The following is a 26,908-nucleotide window of genomic DNA, read 5'->3' on the forward strand; positions in this document are numbered from 1 at the left end:
TCAATGATATCAGCTCTTCAGCCAGAGCCTTTGAAGATCAACCGGCCCAAGCCCCAGAACAAGGAAGAAGGTGATCGTCGATGGTCAGGACTCTTTGATGCCTTAACTGGGGATGTGTCTCCAGAGATTGGCATCCTTGGAGTGGGTGCTTTGCACGAACGTGAGCGCGAATCTGATGAAATGGCAGAGGAAAGCCGCATGATGGCGGAAAAAGACCAGACAGTCCGAAGACTACAACGTCAGCTACGCAGCCATCTAGACCCGAACCCATCGCCGGAACGGAGTCTTCAGCGCTCATCATCCACTCTCATAACGCCGACGCAGCCCCGGAGAAACGTGGATCGCAAGGCCTCGTTCAACATGGAGCCACAAGTCGGGCACTCGGGCTTTACTCCAGAGCACAATGAAGAGGAGCCGACAGGAGGAACATTCCCTCGGTCGAGAATGATGCTCAACCTCAGAGACACTCAGGCGCGCCTCCGATACCCCTTACGAGAGCTAAACGAGGCCCAGCTCAGCAGAAGCCATGATAACGCACCCCCGGCGATGAGGCGTCTCCCTGACGTGCCGAGCCGTCATCAACAACGGCCAGTCCTTAGGGATATGGAGAGGGCTGTCACTGACACACCACGAAGGGCCTTGAAGTTCTCCCGCGAGAGCATCGACGGGCGTGAGGTTTCTAACGATGTTTCTAGATGGTCAGACTCGACTGAAAGTTCGGGCTGGACACAGGTCACGGCGAAGAAGGACGATGACGAGTTTTGTCCTTCAACTACGACACAGGACTTCACTCAGTCAACCAAACTCAAGAAGCAGCGGCCAAACCAGAAGTCTGTACCCGTCGACACCCCCCGCCCCTCGATTCGGCAGGGTGATGCCTCAGCTGGAGCTTCGTCCTCGGCGTCCGTCGACGAAGAAGCAGCCGCTGTCATCCGTAAGACCCCGAGTCCGGACGAGCCAAGCAGCACCCCTATGCCGCGAACACCATCCTCCGCCATCAGCAGCCTCTTCCGCAAACGTGTCCGGTCTGAACATAGTAATCCTGCAACTCCTCGAACACCAGCGACCCCACGCACGCACTGGCGTCCATTTGAGGACCCGGACCCCCAGCTTCCTTGCTCCTCACCGTGGCTATCAGGGCAACGCGAGGACAAGCGAGAGAAGGAGGAGAGGGCGACGTATTTCCGGGAAAAGGCAGAGCGGGATCTTGGGGTAAACCCATCAATGAAGAAGTCAAGCCGCAAGAGTTCTTTTGGGAGCATGAGGAGCAGGGAGGGCATCAAACGGAAGAGCCCTGGCTTTGACCGCCGACAGAGCATGGAGAGTCTTGTTGGCTGGAAGAGCTTCATCGACGACGCCCCCGAGCCGCTCTTCTCGTCCCCCCTACCCCCAGTACCGCCTCTCCCAACGCCATCCGAGCTCAACCTCACCCTCAACCGCCTGGATCAAGCACAGGCACCGCTCCGGGCCGCCTCCGCGGTCGAAGCCTCTGCCGCTGCTGCTGCCTCTGCGTATCGCTCCAAGAAGCCGCAGGGCCTCAAGGTGGAGACACGAAAGCTCCGCAAGGCAAGCCGGGATGAGCTGCGAGGAACACGGACACCGAGCAGCACGATGACGGCGACGGCGGCCAGCGGGAGCAGTGGAGGAGGTCTCAGGACGGCCTTGCGCCTTGATGGGAGAAAGTCGAGCTCTGGACGAGCGGCAGTGGACGAAGGGGAGAGGCTGGTGGATAGGAGAGAAGATGAGGTTGTATCAAGACGCAGGTGAGGTTTTGGATTGACGTTGGAGGGTCATGGTCATGGTCATGGTCAAATGTCTATAACTTCTTGACTGATTGCTATCTCGTATATGGACGAATGGTTGAGGGCATATCGATATTGTCGTTACATCAAGTTTTGGACGGAACGTATGTAGCTTCATATCATAGACAGTGCTCGAGCATGTAATGCTGGTTTCTCAGGGGCTCGCCGCGGTACAGGTTGCACGAGTGTTTGGCCTGATTCAACAGGGACCCTTCCTTTGTCCTCTACTGCGTACCGTACTCTACCTCTGACCCGGATGCCCCTTTCTCGTGCCTCAAGATGGCATGATGCGACGCTGTACCAAGGGGATTTTGCCTGATCGAGACCCGGTGAGCAACAACCAGACGAATTACTCACCTTGGTTCACCATGGATGGATGACAAAGTCTTCATCATCTGCAACTCGCAATTGCGCTGCGGCAGCGACTGATCCTTGCGAAGCGAACATGATCCTGGTGAACATCCTCTCGCCTCGCCCGGGGAGCCTGTCGACATCTGACTCGTGTCCCGCATGAATCACAACACGGCCCCAGAAGCCATACATACCTGGAGGGGCCGCATCCATGCCATGCCACCCCTCGCCCACAGCGCCTCCAAGCCTCCGGGATTAAGCAGAAAGAGCTGAGACAAGGTCAATCGCGCTTCACCACGGCATTAGCTGACGCTGGATGTATGTAAGTACTGTAAACATGGAAACACGGGGAATAGGTACTGGGCCGTATGGCTACCCTCCATCTACTCCCCGTGACGATGCACGAGACCAAGTGCCCCGTACTCCACCAGACGTCGAATCACCTGCAGACCACCGCGCATCCCGAGTATGCCACGGGGGCCCGCCCTCAATGACGCGCCTGTTTACCGGCGTGGGTCGGCTTCGCTCGTCATTGGATCTTGTGTGCCTGGTGACAAGTGCCGGGCGAATAATGAGACTGAATACGGCGGATTTGCAGCAGTAATGTATAGTACCGCAGAACAAGACGTCTGGATGAAAAGCCACCGAGCAGATCCTGGATGTAATTTGGCTTCATGTATGCGTCTGCATCTGCGCATGTGTCGGGTGTTGCTACTGCTGCTGTGTCGTCAAGACAAACGGTGTTGTTGCTATGATGTAAGTGAGCGGGATAGCGCTTCCTCTTGGTTCATCTGGTGTGGTTCCTTAGGCCGTATTCAGGTCCACGTCGTCTCTGTCTTCACTCACGGCATGAAGCCATCCACACATATCTCACGGCGCACACACCGCTCCCCACGGCCCCCCACTCATTGCAGGCCTCCTTCTTCAACACCACTGTCGATTCTGTGAATAATCGGCCCCGCCTCCGATGGGCATTTGTCGATCATCCCCAGTCTGGGAGTCTGGGGTAGGTATCGGCCAGTATCAACCGCGAGCAGCCATTCATCAAGGTCTCGGCCTTCGGCCAACGCCCGAGCCACATCTCGTCTTCTGCTTCCATCTGGATGGCACATCCTTCCTCAAGAGGCTATTGGATACCCAGACCAGAACCAAACTGCGCCAATCATGTCCTATTCCTTCGGGCCATCGGTGCTGCTACTTCATAATCGCACTAAAGTTATCGACTATGGTATTCGGAATTATCATTTGAACGAGGTAGTGGATCATCATGCCAGATCGGCCTTTGGGCCCCGTCTTGACAAAAGTCCAGAACCGCGCTGGGAGAGAGGGTCCCAAGGGCGTGTAAAAGCTGCAGATCTTGGTTTGTTGACAGTAAGCGCTCGCGCGCCACTAACGAAACCACCAGTAAGTGGTTCATGGTAGATACTTCGCGCATAGAGCCAATCCTTGCCTGTATATAGCAATTGATCCCGACTTTGTTGCGTAGTTGGTTGGTCTGGATGGGATGGCCGTGGATCACCAGCTCAACAAAACAGACGACATTGGCCCTGCTCAAGACCGTCACCTCCTCCAGTTTGCAGACTGTCTCGACATTGGGTCCATTGCTCGATGGATGATCCAGGTTCCGGGCTCCTGAATAGTAGCTGGGCCTCCGGAGTGCCCTCCAATAAACGACGGTTGCTGGTGGCTGGCGCATTGAAAACTAAAGACCGTGCAGTCCCTGCTTCGACGGTTGCTTAATCCCGAACAGCGGTTGACCTGGTCTGGAGAAATCGGCCTGGGCCCGTTTCTTGGTCGGCGGAGTCGACGATCTCCAGCAAGGCCTGGCCTGTTGGAGGCTTGCACCATGTTTCCAAGCATGGCTAACCATCTCCAAATTCCCAGGACGCTGGTGAGACATCAACATTGTTTGGCCACGACTCGCCGACCTGTTTCCGAGCTCGTCACTGTTTGCATCACATGCGTCTCTGTCACTCAGTGGGGGTCATTATATCGTTCCACTCAAACCCAAGAGAAATGTGTGCCTCGCGATGCTCCTCGTACATATTGTACTGCGTAGTTACTGTATGTTGCAACTTAAAGGCTCTGCTATCCTTGGTCATGCCAAGGCCAGTCGAGTCGGTTCACCGCATGTTTCTAGATTGCCGGCCCGGTCGGTTCGTCTTGGGACGATCGTCCCCGGCCCGGTGACGGGAGATCTGCCAAACCTGACAAGAGCATGCTTCTAGGAGACTTTTTATTCGTGTGTTGGCGGAAAATTGACGTCGGACTAACTTAGTCACCAATCAATCGATTTCTGTTGCCATGCTGCCAGCTTCATCCTCGTTGACCTTCTTGGGCTTAAACGCCCGTATTGGCACCCAACAACGTGACAAGAAACGTGCTAAGATGTGACGCTAGTTTGGTGGGCGCGGTGTGTGCGGCCTGTGTGGTATCAAGCGCCTACCAAAGATGTCAGTTGACGAGGGCTGCGTGTGGTGGTGGTGGTCGAGGTGGAGTTGGAGATGGGCATAATCTTGCACTTACAGCGACCCGCCTCCATGCGCTCTGAACCACTTAGGCGTATTTGTGCTGGCTGACGAGCTGAGCTCCATGTCTCTCCCCCAAGCAGGTTGATACGAGCTGGCCTGCGACCTGCCGATGGCGTACAGGCTATACAGATCCTTCTGCAACAGGATCGAGACCAACAACGCGGTAGTGTACAGTAGGCAGGCCGACGAGGTTGAGGGATCGCCAGGGTCCTCTGGTGGCAAAATCGTACACGGACTGTCCTTAGCACGGCATCAGGCAGCTTGATGCTTGTCAATGCTGCAGGTCCGCGTCCGCCCTCAGACTGGGTACGGGTAAAACATAGCATCTTCATTCCCGAGAAGTGATCCCGTGAGCTCTTCAGCCGTTACAGTATCGGGTTAGCGAGGGATACGTAGGGCCGTCAGCAAGGAGCCTAATTACCACAGCCGAGTGGCATTGCATCGTTCTGCGAATTGTGTGTCGAAGCCATCGTTCGGTTGGGCTTGATAGGCTGGGTTGCTGGAACCAACAGCTTGGCCATCACGTTGGTTATGACGTCTATCATCTGCCAGATGCGCACGTTTCCTCGGGAGGGTCTGGACGCCGTCGATTTGGTTGGATCCATTCACCCGCCCAGTCTCCAGACTAGGGAAAAGACGGGAGTCAGTCGACGGACCGCACCTTGACCGGCGCGCCGTCGAAGTCAGTTCCCGGGGTTTATTGAACGCCAGACCGACCACTCGGACCACACCGTCCAGCGGTGTAAGAGCAGCTGAGGACGGCTCAGGGTGATCGATGGTAATGTTTGGTAATGAGTACTGGTTGCCGTTGCCAAAGAGAGTAGGTAGAGAGAGCCTCCTTGGCTCTAAACTAATGAGTAGCTTTAGCACCACAAATCAAGCACGACTTTGAAACACGAAACACCTCGCAAACTTTCAGGAGACTCAGCCTCGTGTGCCATCTCGATCAGCTCGTATGGCGTACTCTGCAATCAGCCATAACGCCCGTTACACGACCTTGCTCTGATTCAGAATCCATGTTCGCTCTCGATACAACAGGGAAGAAAGGCGCAGGTGAGAATGCGGCTGGCTGGTGAAAGACAATTCTTTGGCGAGACCGAACGCGCGAGCATCGTCCAGGTACCTCGAGGTACCGCTGCGTGTCAGCAATCCACACAGATTGTCGTGGGTCTTTAGCCGCAGGCCTGCTAAGCCTAGAGAGGAATAGAGATGGCATTGCGCTATTTGGGTTCCCATAGGCCACGGGGCCAAAAGCCATCAAGATCAGGGTCGCTCCTAGGCCTCTGCGCGCATCAGTTTGTCGAATGATCCGCAGTATTAGCCCTCGGAGCGTTTGGGAGCTCTCTCGGGCTCGTGCAGGACGTTGGGTCTTGTACTCCGTAGTGGGGAGAGCTCAGTTCTCAGCGGTAGGTCTCGCAGTTTTGCAACGCGGAACGTGCCACATTTCCCAAGTTGTCGCCAGAAAGAAAGCCATTTGTCATGGTGAGCTTGCTCGATATTCGCCCATGCTCTGTTTGGTTGTTCGTTACCGCGTGGCAAATAACTTTTGGTTCGGTAGCTGGCTGACTTGCCATGAGAGGCCCAACAGGGGCCTCGAAACCGTTGTGGCTTCTAGATGGAGGTCAGGACAGGGGGAGAGGCTCAGCCTGCCATGTGTTAGTGCGAGTTGTGCTGAGCGAGGATTACTCGTTTAGGGAACCCGGGTGATGGACAAATTTGCTTGCATACGTATGTACGAAGTATTCTTTGACGAGGCATGAGGTGTGTCTCTTGTTACTTTTCCATGTGCTCATTGAACAGAGTACTTGAACAGATGAGGCCAGACCAAGTTGACGACTCAAAGACAAGTACTTCGGAAGAGGTGATTGGTGAAGCGTGGCAGCACAGGAGCTCGTCCTGAAGGCATCCTATTCCGATGTTAGACTAGCACACCTAGACCAAACCTCCAATTCAGTGTAAAGTATCCGTAACTCCGTATATCAGCGTCTTGGCCACCTAGGAAGAAGTCCAAGCATTGCCATCACTGTAATGTTAGCCAATGCATGCGACGGCCCTGGCAGACGACACCACGTTCAGGGCGTTCCAAGGCAAGGACCAGCATGCCGGTCAAGGAGGCACGCAAGTCTTGGGTTCCCAGCAAAAGTCAGGGGACTGCATCTCTAGCCAGGGCTACTGTCCCCCGCCATTGCAAAAAGCAAAACGTGAAGGGTCAAGCGTCTCAGTTCTTGAGGAGGAGGCGCGCCTCTCGAAAGGTGGTCAAGCTTCCAACGATGTTACCACACGCAACGGGCTGCCTTACGACAGGAGTACGAAGTACTGGGAAAATTATTAGCCCAGGCTGAGCCTTGAGGTTTGCGTGGGGGTTATACCTGGTGTGTGGTGTTGGTGCCATCCATTATCAAGGATTCCACAGCTCCTCATGGCACTGTCACGTACCGGTATCTAACACGTTGCCATTGCCGAATGCAATCGACATTAGATGTCAATCGGATTGGCAAAGGTAGTCGTGATGATCGACCGACCAAGCCTTGTCTCATGGAGGGACTGTGCCCTGACCACCATGAGGCCCGTGAGAGCGCGGCTGGCGGTTGACTGCGGAGGACGCAATGTTGCTTCTTCCCACAAGTACCCGTCTAGCTACGGGGCATGTCCTAGAGTAGGGATCTTGAGAAAAAGCAAGGTTAAACAGGGTAGCTAAGCTTCCTAACCTAGCATGATAGGCATGATTCAAGATTCTGTACGAGGTAGCTTTAGTTCCGTCTTCCGCGCTATTCATAAGCTTCGAGACTTACCATGGATGCTGTAGCTGGCACAAATGCGAAAAAGTCGTTTCCTCGAATGACATGCTTCCTGCAGTCTCACTGACAGAGCCCCAAAAGAGTCGTCGATTGATCCTAGGCCGCCGCTTTCCAGGCCCCAGAGTAATGCAAGCGCTAATAACACGGTGCAGTAGTGTGCTGCAGTAGAACAGGGCACTAGTAATAGGAACTTGGAATTACCAAGTGAGCCTGGGTTCGAGAGCAGAAAAGGGGGGAAGGACAGCTGCGAGATTGGACTTCGCATGGTACGGAGCACATAGATCCGAAGCAGATGCGGAAATGCCTTTCAGAGTGCAGCCTCCGCACCGAGTCAAGATCGTCATGATGCTGTTGGCTGCGGACACCAAGGTGCAGCATAAGTCCAAGGCGATTCGGCAGGTGGGTGGTCTAGATCTGCTCAAAGTCGGGGTCTCCGCTAGTAAATAGTTAGAGCCATATAGAGCAGAAGCAGGTCACATTGACAAGCATCATGCTGGTTGATGATGCTGATGAGATGAATGAGATGGATCAAGATATTTGTGAAAGAAGCCCTTGTTTGCCATGAGCTACATGGGAGTGGAAGCTGATGGGATAGGAAGGTGTACTGTGTCAGATTTCCGATGCACTGTGATCTCCATGGTTCCATCGAGGAAGGCACGGTGGGCGGACACTGTCCTCGAATTAGGTTTGGGCAACCCTGTCCGCCAACCTGGAACAACAAAAAAAACTATCAGCTTAACCAAGACGAATACATACATGCCATCCGAGCCCATCACCTGTCAGGATGCTAATTAACCGTATCCAACCAGCGATCTGATTCCTGACGAAATGCCCCCATCTACAGAGTATCCTATCCGGCTGCAGAAACGCAAGACTGCATCCCCGCCTCCACTCCTCCTCACCGGTGTCCAAACCTGATTCTGAGGCCAGATGCAATATCAACAATACCGAACAGGGCTCGGAAGCGTCATGTCCGCACCCAATGCCTCCTTCACTGTTGTGCACCCTGCAGCCTTTACTCGAGCAACAGGACTGGATAGCCCTGATTGGTGTGATGGGAGCGAGAGCAAGAGATATCACACGGACAGAGGACGATGACAGCAATTTTGAGGCCTACTGGCGGTTTACAAGCCCGGCCCCTCCCGCACGTCAGGGCGTTACCTACATGTATGTATGTATCGCAAGTGTATCTCTGCCGCCGTCACCACTGTTGGCACTCCAACTGAAACCAGCGCCAATAACCATGCCATTGACAACATCATCACCATTCCCAATCACAGCACTTGCTGCAATGATATCATGCTACAGCAGCACTACAACGTTGGAGGCCGCAAGCCCGAGTCTTGCATCCAGTTGGTGGACATTATTGTCGTGCGACTCTTGGAGAGGGATCAACGTATTGTCGAACCACGGCTGGGCAATGTGCTCCACATGCCCCGTACCCAAGCATAGCCAGCCTAGCTTCTGAGAATCTATCGCTTCCAGGACCGCGAAAGAAGAGGTGACTTGCAGCACCATTTTTGCCCAAGGCAGCCCTCTCAGGCTACACAACTGCTCACAGGCAACAGCCTCTTCCCGCATATCTCGGTCACCAGCATCGATAGCGCTGCCGTTCACCGTCCAGCCTAAGACCGCGAGCAGTCGAGACAAGCTGCGTCCCACTTGGTACATGGAGGGTTCCAAGTACCCCGAGGTATCTGGCCGTCTCTCGTCAGGGCCCTGAAAACGCTAAGGTCTTTGGAGGGTGGAGAGGCCAAGGTCCCCCCATCCAGCTGGGTGGAGACGTGTGCTCAGTGGCCTCCACGTCCCATGCACCCATCGTCGAGAGCTAAGGGGACCTAGCCCGCTAGTGGCCCCAGGCAGGGATTGGAGGAGACACTTTGATGGCATCGTTCGGCGGGCCTGGACGATCCTGGACGGGACCAACGGCACATGGTGGTTGAAGCTCCTGGGTCCCTGGAAGGTGGCACTCTTCACCTTGCCCATGAGGCCAACCTCATCGTTGGACCATGATGGCTGTGGGGAGATGGCGTCGACGGGCATCAGAAGTCTCCAGTGCTGGATCTTAGAATCCTTCACCCATTGTCACCCTTTAGCCTGCCTCCCAAATAAGACCTCTCCCCCACATGGCCCCTCCATCCCTCTCATCTTTCCCTCCCTTTCATCTTGCGACGATTGAACTGTCGCCCGTTCTAGGCGACTAAAGGAGCTTCGATCAGCCGCTGGTGCGCTGGTGTCGACGGCTAGTCCAGCCCAACACCCACACCACCACACGCCAGTCTCCACAGCTTCATGCCGAGTCGTCACCCTCTAAGCTTGAGGAATCGTATTTGATCAACCGCCATCTCATCTGGACGGTTATCGAAGCGTCCAACTCTCTCAATTCAACTCTCGAACATCGCTCACTTGCACAGGGGCACACCGACAGTACCGAATGGCCCAGGAAATTCCCTTTGACTTTGCTTCGAGTGAGAGAGACCTGGCTTGGTGCGACAGCCATAGCATGTCTTCCGAGGACCAAGACGCCATGATGCCGCACTCACCTTCGACGATGGAACCCCTGTGGCTGAACTCGACGGCAGCGCAGGTGCAGTCGGGCCAGATATCGCCTCTGAGCGCAGGAATAGACATGTCGTCTGCACCAACAATGATCCATTCCGCAGCCTCATCTGTGGACTCTTGGAGTACTGGTTATGGCGAGCGTGACGATGTGGAGATGGACAACACCTGGGAGCAAGGATCAGACGACATTCTTACGATTCCGAAGCTGGAGCCGGTCGAGGACGATTTGAACATGGACGATCTGAAGGCAGCGCCATTGGCACCAGCTCCCGCAGAACCATCAAGCACCGACCCCAAGCCGAAACGACCTCGAGGAAGACCAAGGAAGCATCCGTTGACGCCAGCAGTGGGTGCCAGCAAGGTGACCAAAGGTCGATCAAAGACTGGGTGCATTACATGCCGTAAGCGCAAGAAGAAGTGCGACGAAGCAAAGCCCCGATGTACGACCCAAGCCAATTCACCCAACTTGCTTGTCCATTGGTTTTAACGAATGTATTAGGCATGAACTGTGAGAAGAACGCCGTGGTCTGTGAGGGCTACCACGAGAAGCAAATCTGGAAGAGTGGCAAGGAGAAAGCTGAAGAGGGTACGTTTACCAGACGACAACGGTTTAGTCTCCCTAACCATAAAACAGAGCGGATGCGGCGAGAAAGCCTCCCCATGATCACCATGCAGCCCATCTTCCATGGTGTCGAGACAGCGGAGGACAAGATTTTCTGGAAGCACTACATCACGCAGCTGAGCAACGTCCTTACAGTAGAAGGCGAGGCCAAGAATGCCTTTAAGGACATTATTCTTCAGCTCGCCAACAAGCACCAAGGTCTCATGCACTCCATCCTGGCCGTCAGTGGCAAACACATTGATTGGGATACTCCCTACGGCGCCAAGTTGCTGGCCGATAACCCCCAGTCAAGCCGTGAGGCATTGCAACAGCGAGCGGACTATCACCACGATGAATCGATGAAACGACTCTACGCGGATATGGGCCGGTCCGAGGACAAGGACGACCCCGAGAACAAGATGATTCTGTCAGCAAGATATGGACAGATGCTGTGCCTGCTGCTTCAAACCCGCGCCGATGGGAACCCCCGGGGCGAACACCGAGTGCACCTCCAGGCGTACCAGACTCTAATTCACAACTCACCCCCTGAGGACCCGGCCTTCCACACCTTCATCACCGAGTTCTTCCAGTACCACATCTACGCTGATGATCTCTTCTGGCATCCTGAGAACAACACGGCGCGCTTGTCCTCTGAGGACTGGACCCCATCCGAACCAATTCATCCACCTCGACTGCTGGGTGTTTCCGACGGCCTCTTCCACTACCTAACTCAGATCACCACCATCCGGAACACCGTTCGTGCCAACATGGCAGCTTCGGTTGACCCTGTTGTTGACTATACTAGTTTATACCGGGCTGCCGAAATCGATGCCGCCATCCGGGAGTGGACACCTCAATGGCCGCCGGGCGACAGCCGTGACCGTGTCGGGCTGCTGTACAAGCAGATGATGTGGGTGTATCTCTTCAGGTCCATCTACCCGCCTTCAGTGCCACCGATGCGTCGTTCGACCTTTAGCACGCTGCCTATCCTACCGCCGCCCCCACCAACCATGCCCTCTGCACCGGCACGACGAGCCTCGATGATGGCCACAGTGTCGATGGGTAAAGGCCCTTCGGATGTCCACATGGCAAGCAGCTGCCCGACTTCAAGGAACCCATCCAGAACAAGCTCGATGCACGAGCAGGACTCGACTTCATCATCTTGTGACAGAGCATCATCGCCACCACCAAGTCGACGGCCGGCTTATCATGACCGCCGCATTACTCTGGCGATTGAGGAGTCACTGGTCATCCTGGAGTCTTTCAAGCCTTCAGACCCCTCGCAGACCCTCCTTCTCATCCCATGTCTTGTCATCGGCACCGCATGCTTCGAACCAACCCAGCGCGAGCGCATCCGGGGTGGAATCAAGGCAGTCCGCGGCTACACTGGTCTTCGAAACTGCGACCGCGTGATGGAGCTTCTCGAAAAGGTCTGGTCCTGCATGGAAGAGGGCGACTGGGTCTCTGTATGGGACTGGCAGGGCGTGGCTCGCCGGATGAGCCTCGACTTCTCCTGCTCATGAATTATCACGACATTATACAACCTAACCTAATACGTTTACACGAAGAACTGCAGACTCACCCACCACATCTGAGCGTTGGAGGCCGTCGAGCCCCTAGTTTGTGTCCAAGTTTCATAATATCTACTAAGCACTGTCAACGGCCGAGACGGTATACCAGTCTGTTGTTGTTATTGTTATCTTGATCCAGCACAATGACAGTTCTACTCATGATGAGCTTTGAGAGATCTGCATACAGCAGGGCTATACACAAGTACAGGATTTGAGAAGAACAACAAATGCCTTGATCATTTCAACACGGAGGCAATCATCTTTGATCACTTTACTACGACGACGTTAATAACAGGGCTATCATGAGGAACGGAGGTTTTGACTACTCTTCTGTAACACGCGGGATTATGAGATCCACGCCTTTTCTTTTATTGTTTTTTTATCTGAACGAACCTCGGACCACGCCACTGAGGCACTTTGGGTGGCACAGCATGACTTTACATACTGGAGGTCCTACCCATGAGGGGTTGGAAGCTCTATTGAGAAGCAAGGCGTTCATGTTTTTGGATCTGGATGGTGTCTCGTCTGATGAGACGACCCAGAGCCTTTGAACGGAAGGGGATACGGCAATATCTTTTTTTTTTATTTGCGACTGGTTTTATTATCACTGCCATCTGTTTCCATTATACGGGATGATGGGATATGAAACACCCGGCGTCAAGAATGTCAGGCTGGGACAACTGAACAATCAGAGTTGAAAACATGTCGAAATGTTATAGGCATGCTATGATGCTGCTGCTGTATTCGCTTTTATTCCGGTAGTTTTACAATGATATAAGACGAACCAGGACAAGAACAAGATGCTGAGCCAGGTGGACTCATTTGATGGTCATTGTCATCTCACTTTATTCTCGATTGCCTCTGAGACTTTGTCAGAATTGCCAGCTCGTTATGACCTAGAGTAACATCCGGGAGCCATCATGAACAGTCACATCATATTCAGAGAAACGAGGTACCGCCGGAAGGACAGAATGCATTTGTGATCCTAAGCACGATTCATAAACACCTTCAGACGCATATAACAACACGAAAGGGCAATTCGTTCTTTCCACCTCTAACAGACTTGGATTCCTTAAAAGAGCATACAGAAACCGTAGCGTCGCCCCAGGTTGAGCATAGGAAATGTCCCCAGATAACATTTTCAGACTTGGATCCCTCGGATAACTAGCCTCTCTTCGTCATGGTCTTTTCATCAATCATCACGCTTCTCGCCTTCAAAGTAGAATTTGCCCAGAGGCTCACCACCTCGACCAGGCCCTACCAGACCCGACGCTGGTGCTCTGGTTTCGCCTCTGTCTAGCCGCTGCTGGACGATCCTCTCGGCTGTTTCGTGACCGGCACTGGGTTGTGACTGCGCCGGCACGGGCCCTCGGAAGGTTGTGTCAACGAAGGAATCGTTCTCAGCACCTTGTCCTGGGTTAGGGTCGGTGGCCACACCATCTACCATCCGGGCATCACGGCGCTCCTGGAGGGCAGACATGCTCACAGGCGTGTCACCACCCATATGAGTATCGCGCTCGCGCTCGCGCCGGGCATCGCTGAGCCCCGAGTTTGTCCTCTCCAGACCCCAGATTTGAGGGGCTGGTCGGCGGTGGTAGATGGGCCCAGACACAGTGCTGCCAGCGCCTTCACCAAAGCCCACCAGAGATGCAGAACCGTCATCACTCATTCGATCATCGTAGCCGCCTACGGATCGAGTTGCGGTACCATAAAAATCCTCATCCATGGCATCAGGGTAACCCCCCATGCTTGTGACTGAATCGGCTTCACGATAATTGGTATCGGTGCTCAGCATATCCTCGTCGCGGTCGCCGCCCGTGGTGCGCGCATCATCGCCCTCGCCAATGTGGCTCTCGGTCGCACTGGCTGTACCAACAGTACTCATCTTGGTGACAGCAACAGGCTGTCCATTGCTATCAAAGTAGGCGGGAGTCAGGCGCTGGGTCGCAGGGTAGTTGGGAGGGAAGCCGGTCGTCGAGGTCGGGGTGGTTTGCGGCGAAGCGGAGGATGCGCCGGGAGGAGGCGCATGGGTCGGAGGTCGGAGGGTAGCAACGCGCTCGAGGCCGGCGAGTCGGGAGATGCGGTCGGCGCGCTCAGCCTCGAGGCTGGTGGTGGAAGGGTTGTGCTGGTGGCCTCTGCCGAGGGGACCCTGGAGGAAGTGGCCGCGATGGCCGTCTTTGATGGCTGTAGTGGACAGGGCGGAGAGGGAGGTTGTGGTGCTCGTAGGAGTACCGCTGATAAGAAGCAAGAAGCGAGGTCAGTTCCATGTCGAGGTTCAAGCAATGCGACGTCATTGCACGACGGGGTTAGTTGGAGCGAGAGGGACCCACGGCATCTCAGAGGGTGTCTCTGGTCTGGAGCCCGGAGGCGGGAGGTTGATAAAGGTTGGGGTTTGCGTCTGCGCCATGGTGTCTGTAGATTGACCAAGAGAAGGAGGTCGAGATGATGGGTGATGGAGGAGTAGCGAACAAAGGCGAGCGTGAATGTGAGGCGACGTCAGGAAACGAGTTGATCCGCCGTCCACAGCGGCTCAGGCAGTTTGGGCGCGCACGTTATGTCAATGGGCAGACAGAAGGCACGATCGGAAGGCGATAGAGCCGCGATTGTCTGTCGGAACGAGAGAGAATAGATGGAATTGTTAGAAGAGAGATGACGAGGGGGAGATGAAGAAAGGAAATGCGTGAGTGTGAGTGTGAGTGTGTCGTCGCAAAAAGATCAGCTGGGCGAGAGAAACTGGAATGATGCCCAGGGCCCATGGAGTGAGATTGGAAGGATGCAAGGCACACATCGCCCCTTCCTCACTGGACCAGAGCCCATCGCCCTGCCGCCGCAGCGCTGCAAGCCTCACTGAAGGAAACGGGCCTGGCCTAGAATGGGGGGACCCGACCCGGGAAGCCACAGCACGCGCTGGAGCGACACACTGGGCCTAAAACCAAGCTTCCCATCACATCGATGAGGGGGCGGGGCAATAGCGAATGATTGGACGGATAGAGGGGGGGATTAAGTATGACGTCGCCAGCCGGTTACTTGATTGGATGATTTCCATGTGGCCTTTTTTTGTGAAGCTGTCGTTTTGTCTCTGAAGGGCCTTGGCTCAAAGATGGATGCTTAGCGAATGAGTTCAAAGTCCTTTATCGAATGGTTGGGCTGATTTTGATCATCAGGTGCTGCCCATTCTTTGGCAATGCCAGTCCGGCTTTCCACCCCCGGACTCCGAAAGTGGGGCCGTGTTGAATCCGCATTCCGTCCACTAGCCCCGAAGCCAACACAACCACATCGGCTGATCACACAAGCTTGACCTCGAACACATGTTTAACCATTCTCAATCGTCAGTATAGTCATCTGTATGGACAATTATTATTCTCGAGACAAATGCCCTTCTATCTCAAGTGCCTGGTCTAGTAGAGCTTTCTTCTCTTTCTCTCATCCAATTTCCCGCCTTTTCCGCCGAAACAAATTGACTTGTCTCAGCGCCACGCCACATACACACGGACGACGCGTCCACTCCGAACTAAACTTGATTAACCCGCCAAAAAAGCCAATCCCAATTCCCACCCGTTGCAGCGCCATAAATGAATAAAAAAGCAAAAACAAAGACAAGAGGTTGGACGCCAACAATGACATGCTTTCAGGTCATTTTCAGACTTGATGGAATATCGACAAGGAAGAGCTTTGAATAGTAAAGTTTCTGTAGGGGCTTCTCATAGGAAAGCTGCGGCGATGGAAACGATGCCCACCATGGCCACAGCCAGGTAACCTGAGGTCTGAATAGAGCGGGAAGAAGCGTTGATGTCGGGAGCCATGGTTGAAGGCTGAGGAGGGTTCCATGAGACAATCGACTGTTCCGTCTCAGTAGCAGAGGTAACCTTGGCCTTGCTGTTCTTCTCAGTCTCGGTCTCCTTGCCCGTTTCGGTGCTGTCCTTGTCCTTGTCCTCGTCGTCTCCGGTAGCCGTGGGCTCAGCCTCCTCCGTCTTGTCAGACCCCTTGGTCTCGTCGGGCTCGTTTGTCGTCTTGGTGGCCTTGTCGTCGGTGGCAGTAGCCTTGGCTTTGGCCACTTCGGTTGTGGACTCGTCACCAGCAGCGATGACGCCGGTGATGACGAGGGCGAGAGGAAGAAGGTGCTTGGCGAAACGCATGATGTCGGTGGTGTAAAAGATGAGGTGATTAAAGTGTTTTATTCGGGTTCGGGGATGTGATTATGATTCTTGTACGATGCAAGATGTTTGTTCGTTGTATGGCTCGATCAAGTGATGGTTGACAGCTCGACTCGAAGAAAAGGGGAGACGAAGCCGAAAGTGATGGAAAATGAAGCAAGAGCCAACTTCCAGGGGAAGGAGTAACGAAAAGTAAGCAAGTCAAGCGAAGGACGAGGCTGGGCAAAAATGTGAAACGAAGGCACCCAGGTTTAAAAAAGGAAGCATGGAAGAAAAAATGGGAATGCAGTGCAGGAAACCAGGGGAACAAGAAGGTCAAATGCTTTAAAAAGACCTTGTTCTCCACTGCCACACAGGTCCCTGCTTGGGCCTGGACAAGTAACCAGGCTCTGGGGTGTTAATTTTGGAACCAATGCTGAGAAAGCCTCCGGCCCACCGCGTTATTCCTGGGGTACGTGTATTGGTTGGTTCCTTTTAAAACAAGACAAGTAATAGGGGGCTTTTCAGTGGCAAAGCTGAGCAAGTGTTCGTGATGAACGGAAAGAGTGAGCCGTCCCCAAGTCTTACTGCGGTTTATTACCAGTCCCGACTGGCCGAGAGTAAAAAGAAGCAAAAAACGTGGTATCCATGGATCGGCAAGTTTATTAAGGGGGACTGAATAGTGGCACGTCCATTTCTACTCAAGCCAAGCTAAACAGTTCAATTACAGAGACAATGAAAACACAGCAAAACAAATAACAAACCAACAGCAATTCTCATTCATCGTCACATTCCACCACACGCACATGTACATATTCCAGCCAGCCCCCAAAAAACTTCGTATATGCACAAGCCCCCTCCTCCCTCCACACAACACAAAGCTGACGCACGCATGTCCAATCCGCGTGCCGCTTCTTCCCCATTTGCCCGGGATCTCGCCATTTTCTTTTCTCCAGCAGGGCTACTGGTTGACCTGCATCATTGACACGACATTGAGCAGCTTTTTGTCAACCTGAACTTGTGCTCTTGTTTTTTTCTGACCAAGCCACAAACATTGGAATGGGCTATGAAAGGCCCGTGCAAGGTCTTGCGCGTCTTTCTTGTGAGGCTCTGCCTCTACGGCTTCTTTCTGCCGAGATGGTCATTGAGCTAACACATAAACTGAGCTACCGCCCATGATGCTGCTTGCCGGATTCCGAGGGGAGACGTCATCCATGTTCTTTACATTTATCTATCCATCTATTCCAAAGCTCGAACTATCCCACCTTTTACCCCTATTCTCACTGTCCATTACCGTCTTGACTTCACGTCTCTCATACACTCCATCATCCACCTCTCTCAAATGGTATACCTGTAGCGTGGACTCTCATCACCAAGCTCTGCCAGCTCATCCTCACGCATGTTTCGATGCTTATCCTTCATAACGCCAGCTTGACGCTGCTCGTTCACCCGCTTGTACCACCACCAAAGAAATCCGTAGATGATGGTTCCGAGAGCCACCATGCTGAGCGTCACGGCGTGACCACGAGTGTAACGGGGCTTGTCCTTGGCAGGGCTTTCGGTCTTGTCAGCAAGAGGCTCTCCTCTCAAGGGGGTATACTCACTAGATAAAAGCAGACATGATGCCCGCCGCGTTTCCCCAGGTCAACTGCATACCCGTCCCAGTCGTACGCTTTCCATACCGTGGCGAGTTTGTCGGCAACTAAGACACAACTTTGTCAATCACGCATCCATCTCATACATCTCATGTCGAACTTACCCAAGCCAGTGGCAGACCAACAACAACATACAGTCCACCCGCAACGAGGAAACATCCAAAGTAATGAACACCCGAGGCAACGTCCGCCAACAACACGGCGTATCCAACAACGCTGATGAGACCAAAGATGACGCAGAACAGCCCACGGCGCTGCATACGGTCCGAGAGATAGGCCGTCGTCATATATGCCGCTGCGCCAAGGAAGTAGCACGGCACAGTAAGGAGCTGAGTCTCAGCAACCGTCCAGTCACCAAGATCCTTGATGATGGTGGGGAGGAAAGTCGAAAAGCCTGCAACAGCCCGTTAGAATCGAACCAGACTCGGAAAGTTCGAAGCCAAATGTTGGAAACTTACCATACAACATGGTGTCAACACCAAACTGGGCAACACAAAACGCCCACACCTTCCAGTCCTTGAAAGCGCAGAGCATATCCGCCTTGCTAAACTCACGGCTAGACTCTGTGTTTCCATACTCACGCGCATGCCTCACTCGCATCAGCTTCCTCTCCTTGTCGTCGAGGAAGTAGGCCGTGTCGGCATCGTTGGGCAGCGCAAAGTACGTCACGATGCCGACCAGGAAACTCGGGATGCCCTCAATGATCATGATCCAGCGCCATCCGCTCATGCCGTGCAGACCGTCCATGTGGCCGATGCCATACGCTAGCAGACCACCGAGTGCACCCGCGACGGCGGCACTGACAAAGAGGTATCCCACGCGCAGGGCGAGTTCTTGCTTGGTGTAAAAGAAGGTCAGGTAAACGGTCAAACCAGGAAACAGACCGGCCTCGACAGCTCCGAGCAAAAGACGGCAAGCGATAAGGGCGCCATATGAGTTGACCAGACCCATGAGTGTGGCGATGAGTCCCCACGCAGCAGCAATGAAAGCGATCCAACGTCGAGGAGTAAAGAGCTTCAAGACAAGGTTGGAAGGAACCTCGAAGAGCAGATACGTGACAAACAGGATGGACACGGCAACCTGAAACTGCTCCGAAGAGAGGTTCAGATCCTCTTCGAGACCGTACAACCTCGCATTACCAATGTTGACTCTACAAGTTCGAATTAGTCACCAAGAACCAGAACAAAATTGTCAAGCAACAACAACAAACCTGTCGAGGAAACTAAAGAGGTAAAGGACCATAACGAGAGGGATGATGTAAAAGTCCAGCTTCATCACGAGCCTCTTTTCATCCTCTGCCGTGTGAGTCTGAACTTGAGCCTCGTCGTCGCCCAAGGTCTGAGGCGTGGTGGTTTCCTCACCAGGCGCAAACTCGGACTTGTTGGCCATTGTTCAAAAGTTGGTTGATTTGCCGAGATCTACACAAGGATCATTACTCAGGCACTTTAACACGAAAGAGAAGAAAAAAGAAAGGGAAAACTCACGATGGGCGAAAACCGCTTCTTCTCCTCTTCCAACGGAGAATTCCTTCTGGAAGAAACCGAAACGAACGATGCAGCTGTCAAGAATGGGGTTGGCGTGAAGAAAAGGCCGCGCCACATGAGCAAAAGGGTAACACCTAAAAAACTACCTAAACTAGTCTTGGCGCCAGACGAGAGATTTTAAAAAATAATAATAATAAAAATCAGATAGGTATCGTTTTATGACAGAGCTCCGCTCTTTGTCAGACCATCTAGTCCTTGCTCATAGGCCGTGCTCTCTTGATCGTGGGGGAAAAGAAAGAGGAGGTAAAAGACATTGAGATTGTGTGGGTTTGGTCTCGCCAAGACACTTGACGGGCAGATGGAACGCTACTATCAAGAGGAAAAGATATGGTGAGTGATCCTTTCCCAAGGGGTGTTTATCGTGGCAATTGAATCAGAGGCGAGTATCAGATGCGTAGCATTTAAGAATCCAAACAAGAGATGGATCTACTGCAGTTCCTCTGGTCGACAATTCTCGTGAACCCACCCTTACTTCCGTGGTAGTTGCGCATTTATCCTTTGCATGCATCCTTTCTTCCCGGCCATGCACGGCATCGCGCCACCGATAACGGCCACCCCTAGGCGGCCGACTTCTCCATCGCCCACTTCATGTAGAGGGTCAGATACTATCTCGTCGTCACCACCAATGCTCATCACTAGCAATATTACTTTCCACAAAGCTCGAATTGCATAGTCGTTCCATTCAAGTCAATAAGATTCGTCAACAATGAGCAAAACCAAGATTAAAATGACTCGACATCATCAAGTGCCACCGTCCGTACCACATCGTCACTCGTCCCACCCACAACCAGTCACAGCACGCGAGCAATGATTTCAAATCACCCGTGATCCATACCCAACCACTCAAAACTCAGACACGCAGAAACATGGCGCAAAATGGGCTACATTGATCATCGCTGTTACTCAATTAACGTGACAGGATCTTTAACTAACCTTTGGGAACCTTGTCCCCCCGTATGTATCATTTCACTCCAATCACACCTTTCAACAACACCCGTAAGAGACATGGAGTATCACGATCCCTACCCACGAGAATGAATGGCAAACAACAAAAGAATATAAAAGGTATGAGGTGCGGAAATCCCTCCTCTTCATCCGCTGTGTACAGGTTCATGCATGATAGACGCAAGGAAAAAATGGGTGTTACAACGTATGTACAAGTATCTGACATTATTATTCCCTCTCCCAATCAGATCTTCGAAAAGGTCAAATCAAGAATCTCGCTTTCCTCCTTTTTCCCTTCCTTTTTGCCATGGCCGTTACACTCGACACATGGCCATACCCCTCATTTACTTGTAAGGTTGCGCCGGCATCTCATACACGTTCGCTGGGGGCGATGATCCGTGAGCACTTGTCACCTGGTTACCGTCGATCTCGGCGGCGTCGTTCTGGTGCCATCGAGCGGCGGCGCTGTCACTGGCAAGCTCAGCTGTGTTGGCAGGGCTGTGCATCTCGACGGCACCAAAGTTGGGAGAGCCCTGCTCGGCTCCAGCGACACGAGAGTAGTTGGTTTCCGGGCTCACGCCTCCCACGTTGTCGCCAGCAGTAGTGCGCGAGTAGTTTGTCTCGGGGCTCGCGGGCTGGTAGGCACGTCCGTAGGGCAGGGGCTTGGCAAATCCGGCACGGCCATCACCAAGAGCGGTGCCACGGTAACCTTCGGGGGTAGAACCCTTGGTAGGGTTGCGGCTGGGAGCCAGAGTCGAGGAAGCAGTGGTAGGTGTGACCTGGGACATGTTGGGAGCAGTACCGCCGCTGACGGGACCGCCAACGGGGACCTCGGACGAGCCAAAGACATCGTCGTACTCGGCCTTGTGCTTGTCGCTGCGGCGCTTCTTGACGCAGAACCAGATCAGGGCACCAAGGATGAGAAGACCGGCAACACCAGCACCAGCACCGATACCAGCCTTGGCGCCAGTGGACAGACCACCATCGCCACCGCTGCTGCTGCTGCTGTTGTTGTTGTTGGACTCAGGAACACCAGTTCCGGCGGAGCCATAATCTCCCGAGGAAGCAACAGTCACGGTTTGAACAACACCCGTGGTAACTCTCGTAGAGGTAATAGTGAGGGTGCCGGTGGTAGTAACTGTGGTCTTGGCGCCGGCCTGCTCGGTCTCGGTGATGGTCTTGGTGACCTCGGTCTCCTTGCTCACGGTAGAAATAACGGTACGGGCAATGGTGTTGACAACGGTCGTATCGCTGTCCTCACCCACAGTAACAGTAACGAGCCTGGTGATAGTGGCACGCTTCTCAAGGCCTCGTCGGAAAGCGCGGAGGCCGTAGTGCTCATTGTTGAAGGACTCGGGGACCGAAGTAATAGTGGGCGCGGGCTGCTCAAAGACAATCTCGTCGTAGCTGCCGACAGTTCGGGGAGCGAGGTTCAGGGCACGCTTCTCGTTGGCCCACACAGTAGTAGTGGCATATACGGTTTTAGTCGCGGTCTCGGCATCGCTGCTAGTAACAGTGGTGGTCTCGAACGCAGTCGAAGTAACCACGACGGTAGAAGTGATGGTTCGCATCACAGTGGTCTGCCGGCTCACCGTCTTGGCATTGGCATCGGTGACGGTGACAGTTCGGGTAATGGTAGTATCCCCAGAGTCTGTCGTCGTAGGGGACGACTCGGTTGTGCTGTCATCGGTGGGCTGCGCTTCGGTGGTCGGCTCGGCGGCGGTGGTATCAGCGGGTTCTTCGGTAGTTTCTTCGGTGGGCGAAGCCTCCGCGGCGGTTGTAGGATCAGCCTGGGTAGGCTCGCTCTCTTCAGCTGTGGTCGCGGGGCTGTTGGAGCCCGACGTGTTCTGGCGGATGGCGAGCTTGGAGGCTTCAGCTCCGAGGAGCAGGCCCAGGAATAAGAGTCGTCGAATCTGCATCTCGGCAAGTCTTGCTGAAGTTGGCGATAGCAAGTGTGACGGAGGGTTCAATCAAGGCCAGTCGAGAAGGCGATGATCGAATGACGACAATAGATGTCAAGGGGGTGTTGGAGATACCCACGAGGGCCAAGTCGATGAAAGACACAGGAAATAAAAAACAGGGCCCGTTTCGGATCGAAGATGTTATTGAGAGGGGGTACGTGGCGTGGGCGACAGATCAAGCAGGCAGTTGGCTGCTCTGGCTTGTGTGAGGTGGGTAAAAAGGGAGAATGGCACGCGCGTCGTCAAGAGGTGAGGTAGTTGAGCAAGCAACGGCGAGTCAGAGGTAGATGAGAGCTAAAAGGAGAAAAACAACGTAAAGAAAAAAAGAAGAGTAAGCAAGCAAAATAGGTCAGTTAACGAGCGGAAGGAACAGCACGAGACACAAAGCAGGACTTGAGAAAAAAGAACTGCCCGTGGTGGTTGGTTTGGTGTGCGCAGAACGAAGGATTGAGAAAGAGGCGTGGCCACCCAGAGGGGGGAGAGGATGGGTTGAGTGAGTCGGGGGGGGCACAGTGAAAGGAATGCCCGGTCGGGATGGGCGGCTTTGAGTGGGCGAGCCTAAAAAAAAGTGCGCCTGCAGTTGCGGACAGGTACGAGGAACGGACGCTAAAAAGGTACCGGATACTTTGTGGCAAAGTACCCCTGCAGGATTTTGGTGTCTGGAGGAATTCTTTTCAACGTTCTACCGTAGAAGGAGAAAAGAATCGAGGTGGAATACAGTTGCGAATAAAAGACGATAATTCAATTGAAACATCAACTTTTTGAAACTCGAATCAAGACTATTCCATTCGAAAATAGACCGCGGTTAAAGACGTGCATCTGCATCTGCAACTGCATGCTCCCATCACCTTTGCAATGTGTCACAGCGCGACGCGCTCTGGCTGCCCGGACCTGCGCACATCCTGTCTGCAACAAGCATGACCCCTTGGAGTTGGATGTCCCCCTTTTCGGCCTAGGACGTTTTTTTCACTGGTCGTCGACTAAATTACACCAAGTGGACTTGAGCTGCATGTCTCTTGGACTTGACGCAATGCCCTTTTTGCCATTGCATGTTGATCGTCGTCTGGATCTTTTTTCTTTGCTCAGAAGAAAAAAAAACGTGACTTGAATGCCAAGATGATGTACGCCGGTGATTTCGGCTGTTGCAAGCCAATTCCATGAATCGAGCAAGACCATTTAGGCATTTTTGTTCAACTGTGGCGTTCGCCGAGAGTCAAGATTAAACCGTCGCCTAGGTAGACTTTCGCGCCCGTCTTTTTTTTTTCCAACGGGGTGGTTACATCTTGATCCTCTATCAGAGCCATCAACTGGTTCTCACTCTCTTGACAGCCAGACAGACACACATGCATCCTCTCATAGGTAGGCCTCCCAACGAATGACATCAATCTCCCTCCCCGTTCGTATTTGACGGGTCACGCTGGTCGGCCAGGGGCGACTTGGTCCATATGTGGTCTAGCCCCATGCCCCAAATAGGAGCACGGTCCGGGATCCGTTTCGATTTCCGTTGGGCCAGGTCGAAATGGCATCACTCGAGGGCCATGCGTCGTTCTTCTCTCTCTTTTCTCTCTCGCTCATGGACCCTTTTTTTCGCTAGTGATAACAAAGCCTCGTTGGATGGTTGCATCCGAGGACCGACCGCAACCTTGACTACTTTGGAAAAAGGTGTCTTCCCACCTTCTCAGCCACGTTGATGATTGACTCGGCGCAACTCGGATAGGCTCGTGACTTGTACATGCCGGTCGCCGTAATCTCTACAGTACACCAAACATGCCACATCTCTCTGATCAATTGACTTTCCCCAGATTCTAGACCCCGTATCTTTCTTCTCTGACATGTCTGCATCTTCACCGAGTTTATCATTCTCCCCGGCTGACCGCCGTAGGCTCAAACTATCCCACGGACATGCCGCGTCCGACGGACCCGGGTGATCAACAGGGACACACCGTCTCTGACAAGACTGCCTTTGATCTCTCCACCAGACGTCGTCATCATTGGCCATGAAACGTTTCAGAACGCCTCAGGACCAATCGAGATAACTCAAACCCGCGAGATCGAGACCCTTCGCCTGCGCCTCAGGTTCGGATTATCTCACGGTGAATATAGACAAGATGCATGAACTTGGCTCTGGAAGACTACTCTCGCTTAGTTCCCCCGTCCCGGTCCCTGAGGAGGCATCCCATGCGTAATAATATGGCTGGTATAGCAACTTTATTGAAAATCTGAAAGCATCGAAATTTTGCCAGTGACGAAGAAATGTTGGCTTGTACGGCATCCGTATTAAAATGTTAACTCCAAGCTCTTCAAGACCGTGGTCTCTTTATCTAATAAACCCCTTAACCAAGATGGCTTCTGATGTTACAAACTCTTTCCAATTCCGTCCTCTTACACAGTAAGACAATGGGTGGGCTTAGAAGTTCTCCTTGCCCCAGACAAAAGAGAATCTGTAATCTCGGTCAGCTGAATGATCTTGACTATCAAGTATTAAAAAAAAACTCACCCAGGCTCGGTGTACTTGTTGCAATACACGTGCAGAGCGCTGCCCAGTCCCTTGGGTCCGCAGAAAAAGACTCCGGCTTCGGCAGGGCTGTGCAGCTTCCTGATACCCCGGAAGATCATGTCCCAGTTGGGTCGGCCAAAGTTGGTCGGGCTGCGCAGGCCCGTGATGGTGTCCTTATCGGCGTTGGCGTCGTTGATCATGATGTTTGTAGCGTCATCGGCCTTGATCTTGGCCGTCAGATAAGTGTGAATCTCGATTCGGTGGTCAAGATCCTGCGCCTCGACAGCCAGCAGCAGGGAGCGGAACCACTCGAAAGATTCAAAGTCACGGCAGATCCAGAAGAAGTAGACCTTGGAGAGTCTCGTCTTCTTCTGGGGGTAGTTCATCCGGTACCAGATGGACTTGAGAATCGAGGCAAAAGGTGTCACGCCGATACCAGCACCGACGAGAACCGAAACCTCATACTTGAAAACGTCCTCTGAAGCAGAGCCAAAGGGACCGTCGACGTAGACTCGAGGGAGAACCCGACGAAGAGCTGGGTCAACCTCTCCGTTGTTACCGTTAACACCAACAACCTGGCTGGCGTCGCCCTTCTTCTTACCCCACTCGCAGCCCAGAGTTGTAGAAACAGCCTTGGTAAAGTCACCAACACAACGCATGTGAATCGAGATGTAGTCCTCCTCAGGGGCGCTGGTCAGGGTGAAGGGGTGGTACTGCCACAGTGACACAGCAGGGCAGCAGAAGAAGATGTACTGGCCAGCCCGGGTCTTTGTGTGCTCCTTCTTCATCTGGATCTCGCAAACGTTGCTGGGGTGCTGGATGACCTTGGTGATATAAGTCCTGTGACGGCCACGGACTTCACGGGCTATTCTCTCAGCCAAGTAGATGAAACCGCTGTACATCCAGTACTGCCAGAAGACACCGACGGCTGAGGCACCCACACTGGTGCAGAAAGGCGCAACATCAGGCTGGATCATGCAGAAAGCGCCATGGATGGACCAGAAGAAGAAGAAAACAATGAACATATGGTGAGTGTACCAGAAACGCTCATAGTTTGCTCTCCTGGGCTTCTCCACCGACGTGATAACCATACCCATGAGGGCAATCAGCATAACATATCCAGTCCATCCAGGTCCCGAGACAAAGTTGGCGAGCAGCCATCCATAGACACCCAGCTTGTTCTTGATAGCGGCCTGCGCAAAGTTGTTCCAATGAGCAATGGTGTGGACCCAGGACCAAAAGACGATGGACCAGGCGGTGACGATGTGGAAGCTGATGTTCTTGTCGAACTGGATGATGCCGTTGAGGGGTGTCTGGCGCAGCAGCGAGATGAGGGTGCGGCACACGGGAAACAGGATGATGGCGACGTCAACGTGCAGAACCAGGGCCGCAGAACGGGCAATGACAAAGGTGAAGCCAAAGTTGTCGCGGGAAGATTGCAGACTCTCCTTCATCGAGTAGTGAACGCAGGCGAAGGAGAAGATGAGGGCGTGTGTGAGCATAAAGACGAAGACGAAACTACATGGTCAGTTTATCGTCCAAAGTGTTAGGGCTGTCGACTTACAATCTTCGGTAACCCTCGTTGATCATCCAGCGATCAAACTTTTCCCTCGTCGACAGCTCCTGCTGCTTCTCCTGCGTCATCTCTCCCGAGAGAAGCATCCGCGTAAGGGGAGACCATCGTGAACGCTCCGAGGGCTTCTCGCTCCAGGTATCGAGTTGGTAGCTCATCTTGTCAAAAAGCTGAGTTGGAATTCGCAGATGCGAGGGCGACTGGCCCTAAATTCTGTCCAAAAACCAAGCAATTTCAGTGATCCTCCTCGTAATTCAGATAATTGTGAGCGCAATGTTGTTGTTGCCAGAGTTGGCTAGCGATTGTAGTGGTTGTCGTCGATATTCAGAGCCAGCTGAACCAGAAGAATTATTTCGAGAAGCGAAAGTGATCGGCAAGACTATA

At 53.3% G+C, this 26,908-nt stretch overlaps 7 protein-coding genes across 7 annotated transcripts; 2 read left to right on the top strand and 5 right to left on the bottom strand.

The window, feature by feature from the left end:
- Nucleotides 1-360: 360 nt before the first annotated feature.
- On the top strand, nucleotides 361-1,767 carry NECHADRAFT_80069 (uncharacterized protein; the record flags this gene model as incomplete). The annotated part of the gene is made up of 1 exon (XM_003047953.1): nucleotides 361-1,767. The coding sequence occupies one exon, from the start codon at nucleotides 361-363 to the stop codon at nucleotides 1,765-1,767; it is 1,407 nt and encodes a 468-aa protein (XP_003047999.1).
- Nucleotides 1,768-10,129: 8,362 nt separating this feature from the next.
- NECHADRAFT_93341 (uncharacterized protein) lies at nucleotides 10,130-12,168 on the top strand (the record flags this gene model as incomplete). The annotated part of the gene is made up of 3 exons (XM_003047954.1): nucleotides 10,130-10,484; nucleotides 10,544-10,630; nucleotides 10,679-12,168. The coding sequence occupies 3 exons, from the start codon at nucleotides 10,130-10,132 to the stop codon at nucleotides 12,166-12,168; spliced, it is 1,932 nt and encodes a 643-aa protein (XP_003048000.1).
- A 1,240-nt stretch (nucleotides 12,169-13,408) lies between these two features.
- On the bottom strand, nucleotides 13,409-14,623 carry NECHADRAFT_40209 (uncharacterized protein; the record flags this gene model as incomplete). Its single annotated transcript, XM_003048146.1, has 2 exons — nucleotides 13,409-14,450; nucleotides 14,547-14,623. The coding sequence occupies 2 exons, from the start codon at nucleotides 14,621-14,623 to the stop codon at nucleotides 13,409-13,411; spliced, it is 1,119 nt and encodes a 372-aa protein (XP_003048192.1).
- Nucleotides 14,624-15,871: 1,248 nt separating this feature from the next.
- NECHADRAFT_102618 (uncharacterized protein) lies at nucleotides 15,872-16,567 on the bottom strand. The gene has a single exon (XM_003048147.1). The coding sequence runs from the start codon at nucleotides 16,350-16,352 to the stop codon at nucleotides 15,918-15,920; it is 435 nt and encodes a 144-aa protein (XP_003048193.1). The 5' UTR covers nucleotides 16,353-16,567; the 3' UTR covers nucleotides 15,872-15,917.
- Nucleotides 16,568-17,687: 1,120 nt separating this feature from the next.
- Nucleotides 17,688-19,393, bottom strand: NECHADRAFT_40031 (uncharacterized protein; the record flags this gene model as incomplete). The annotated part of the gene is given in 6 exon segments (XM_003048148.1): nucleotides 17,688-17,904; nucleotides 17,954-18,051; nucleotides 18,109-18,398; nucleotides 18,510-18,565; nucleotides 18,582-19,154; nucleotides 19,215-19,393. The coding sequence occupies 6 exon segments, from the start codon at nucleotides 19,391-19,393 to the stop codon at nucleotides 17,688-17,690; spliced, it is 1,413 nt and encodes a 470-aa protein (XP_003048194.1).
- A 1,046-nt stretch (nucleotides 19,394-20,439) lies between these two features.
- NECHADRAFT_104347 (uncharacterized protein) lies at nucleotides 20,440-22,883 on the bottom strand. Its single transcript, XM_003048149.1, has one exon. The coding sequence runs from the start codon at nucleotides 22,410-22,412 to the stop codon at nucleotides 20,838-20,840; it is 1,575 nt and encodes a 524-aa protein (XP_003048195.1). The 5' UTR covers nucleotides 22,413-22,883; the 3' UTR covers nucleotides 20,440-20,837.
- A 1,978-nt stretch (nucleotides 22,884-24,861) lies between these two features.
- On the bottom strand, nucleotides 24,862-26,682 carry NECHADRAFT_93345 (uncharacterized protein; the record flags this gene model as incomplete). Its single annotated transcript, XM_003048150.1, has 3 exons — nucleotides 24,862-24,895; nucleotides 24,952-26,469; nucleotides 26,516-26,682. 3 exons carry the CDS (start codon nucleotides 26,680-26,682, stop codon nucleotides 24,862-24,864), a joined length of 1,719 nt encoding a protein of 572 aa, XP_003048196.1.
- Nucleotides 26,683-26,908: the final 226 nt, after the last annotated feature.

Source organism: Fusarium vanettenii, assembly GCF_000151355.1.
Source record: "Fusarium vanettenii 77-13-4 chromosome 5 genomic scaffold NECHAsca_12_chr5_2_0, whole genome shotgun sequence".
Taxonomy (NCBI): domain Eukaryota; kingdom Fungi; phylum Ascomycota; class Sordariomycetes; order Hypocreales; family Nectriaceae; genus Fusarium; species Fusarium vanettenii.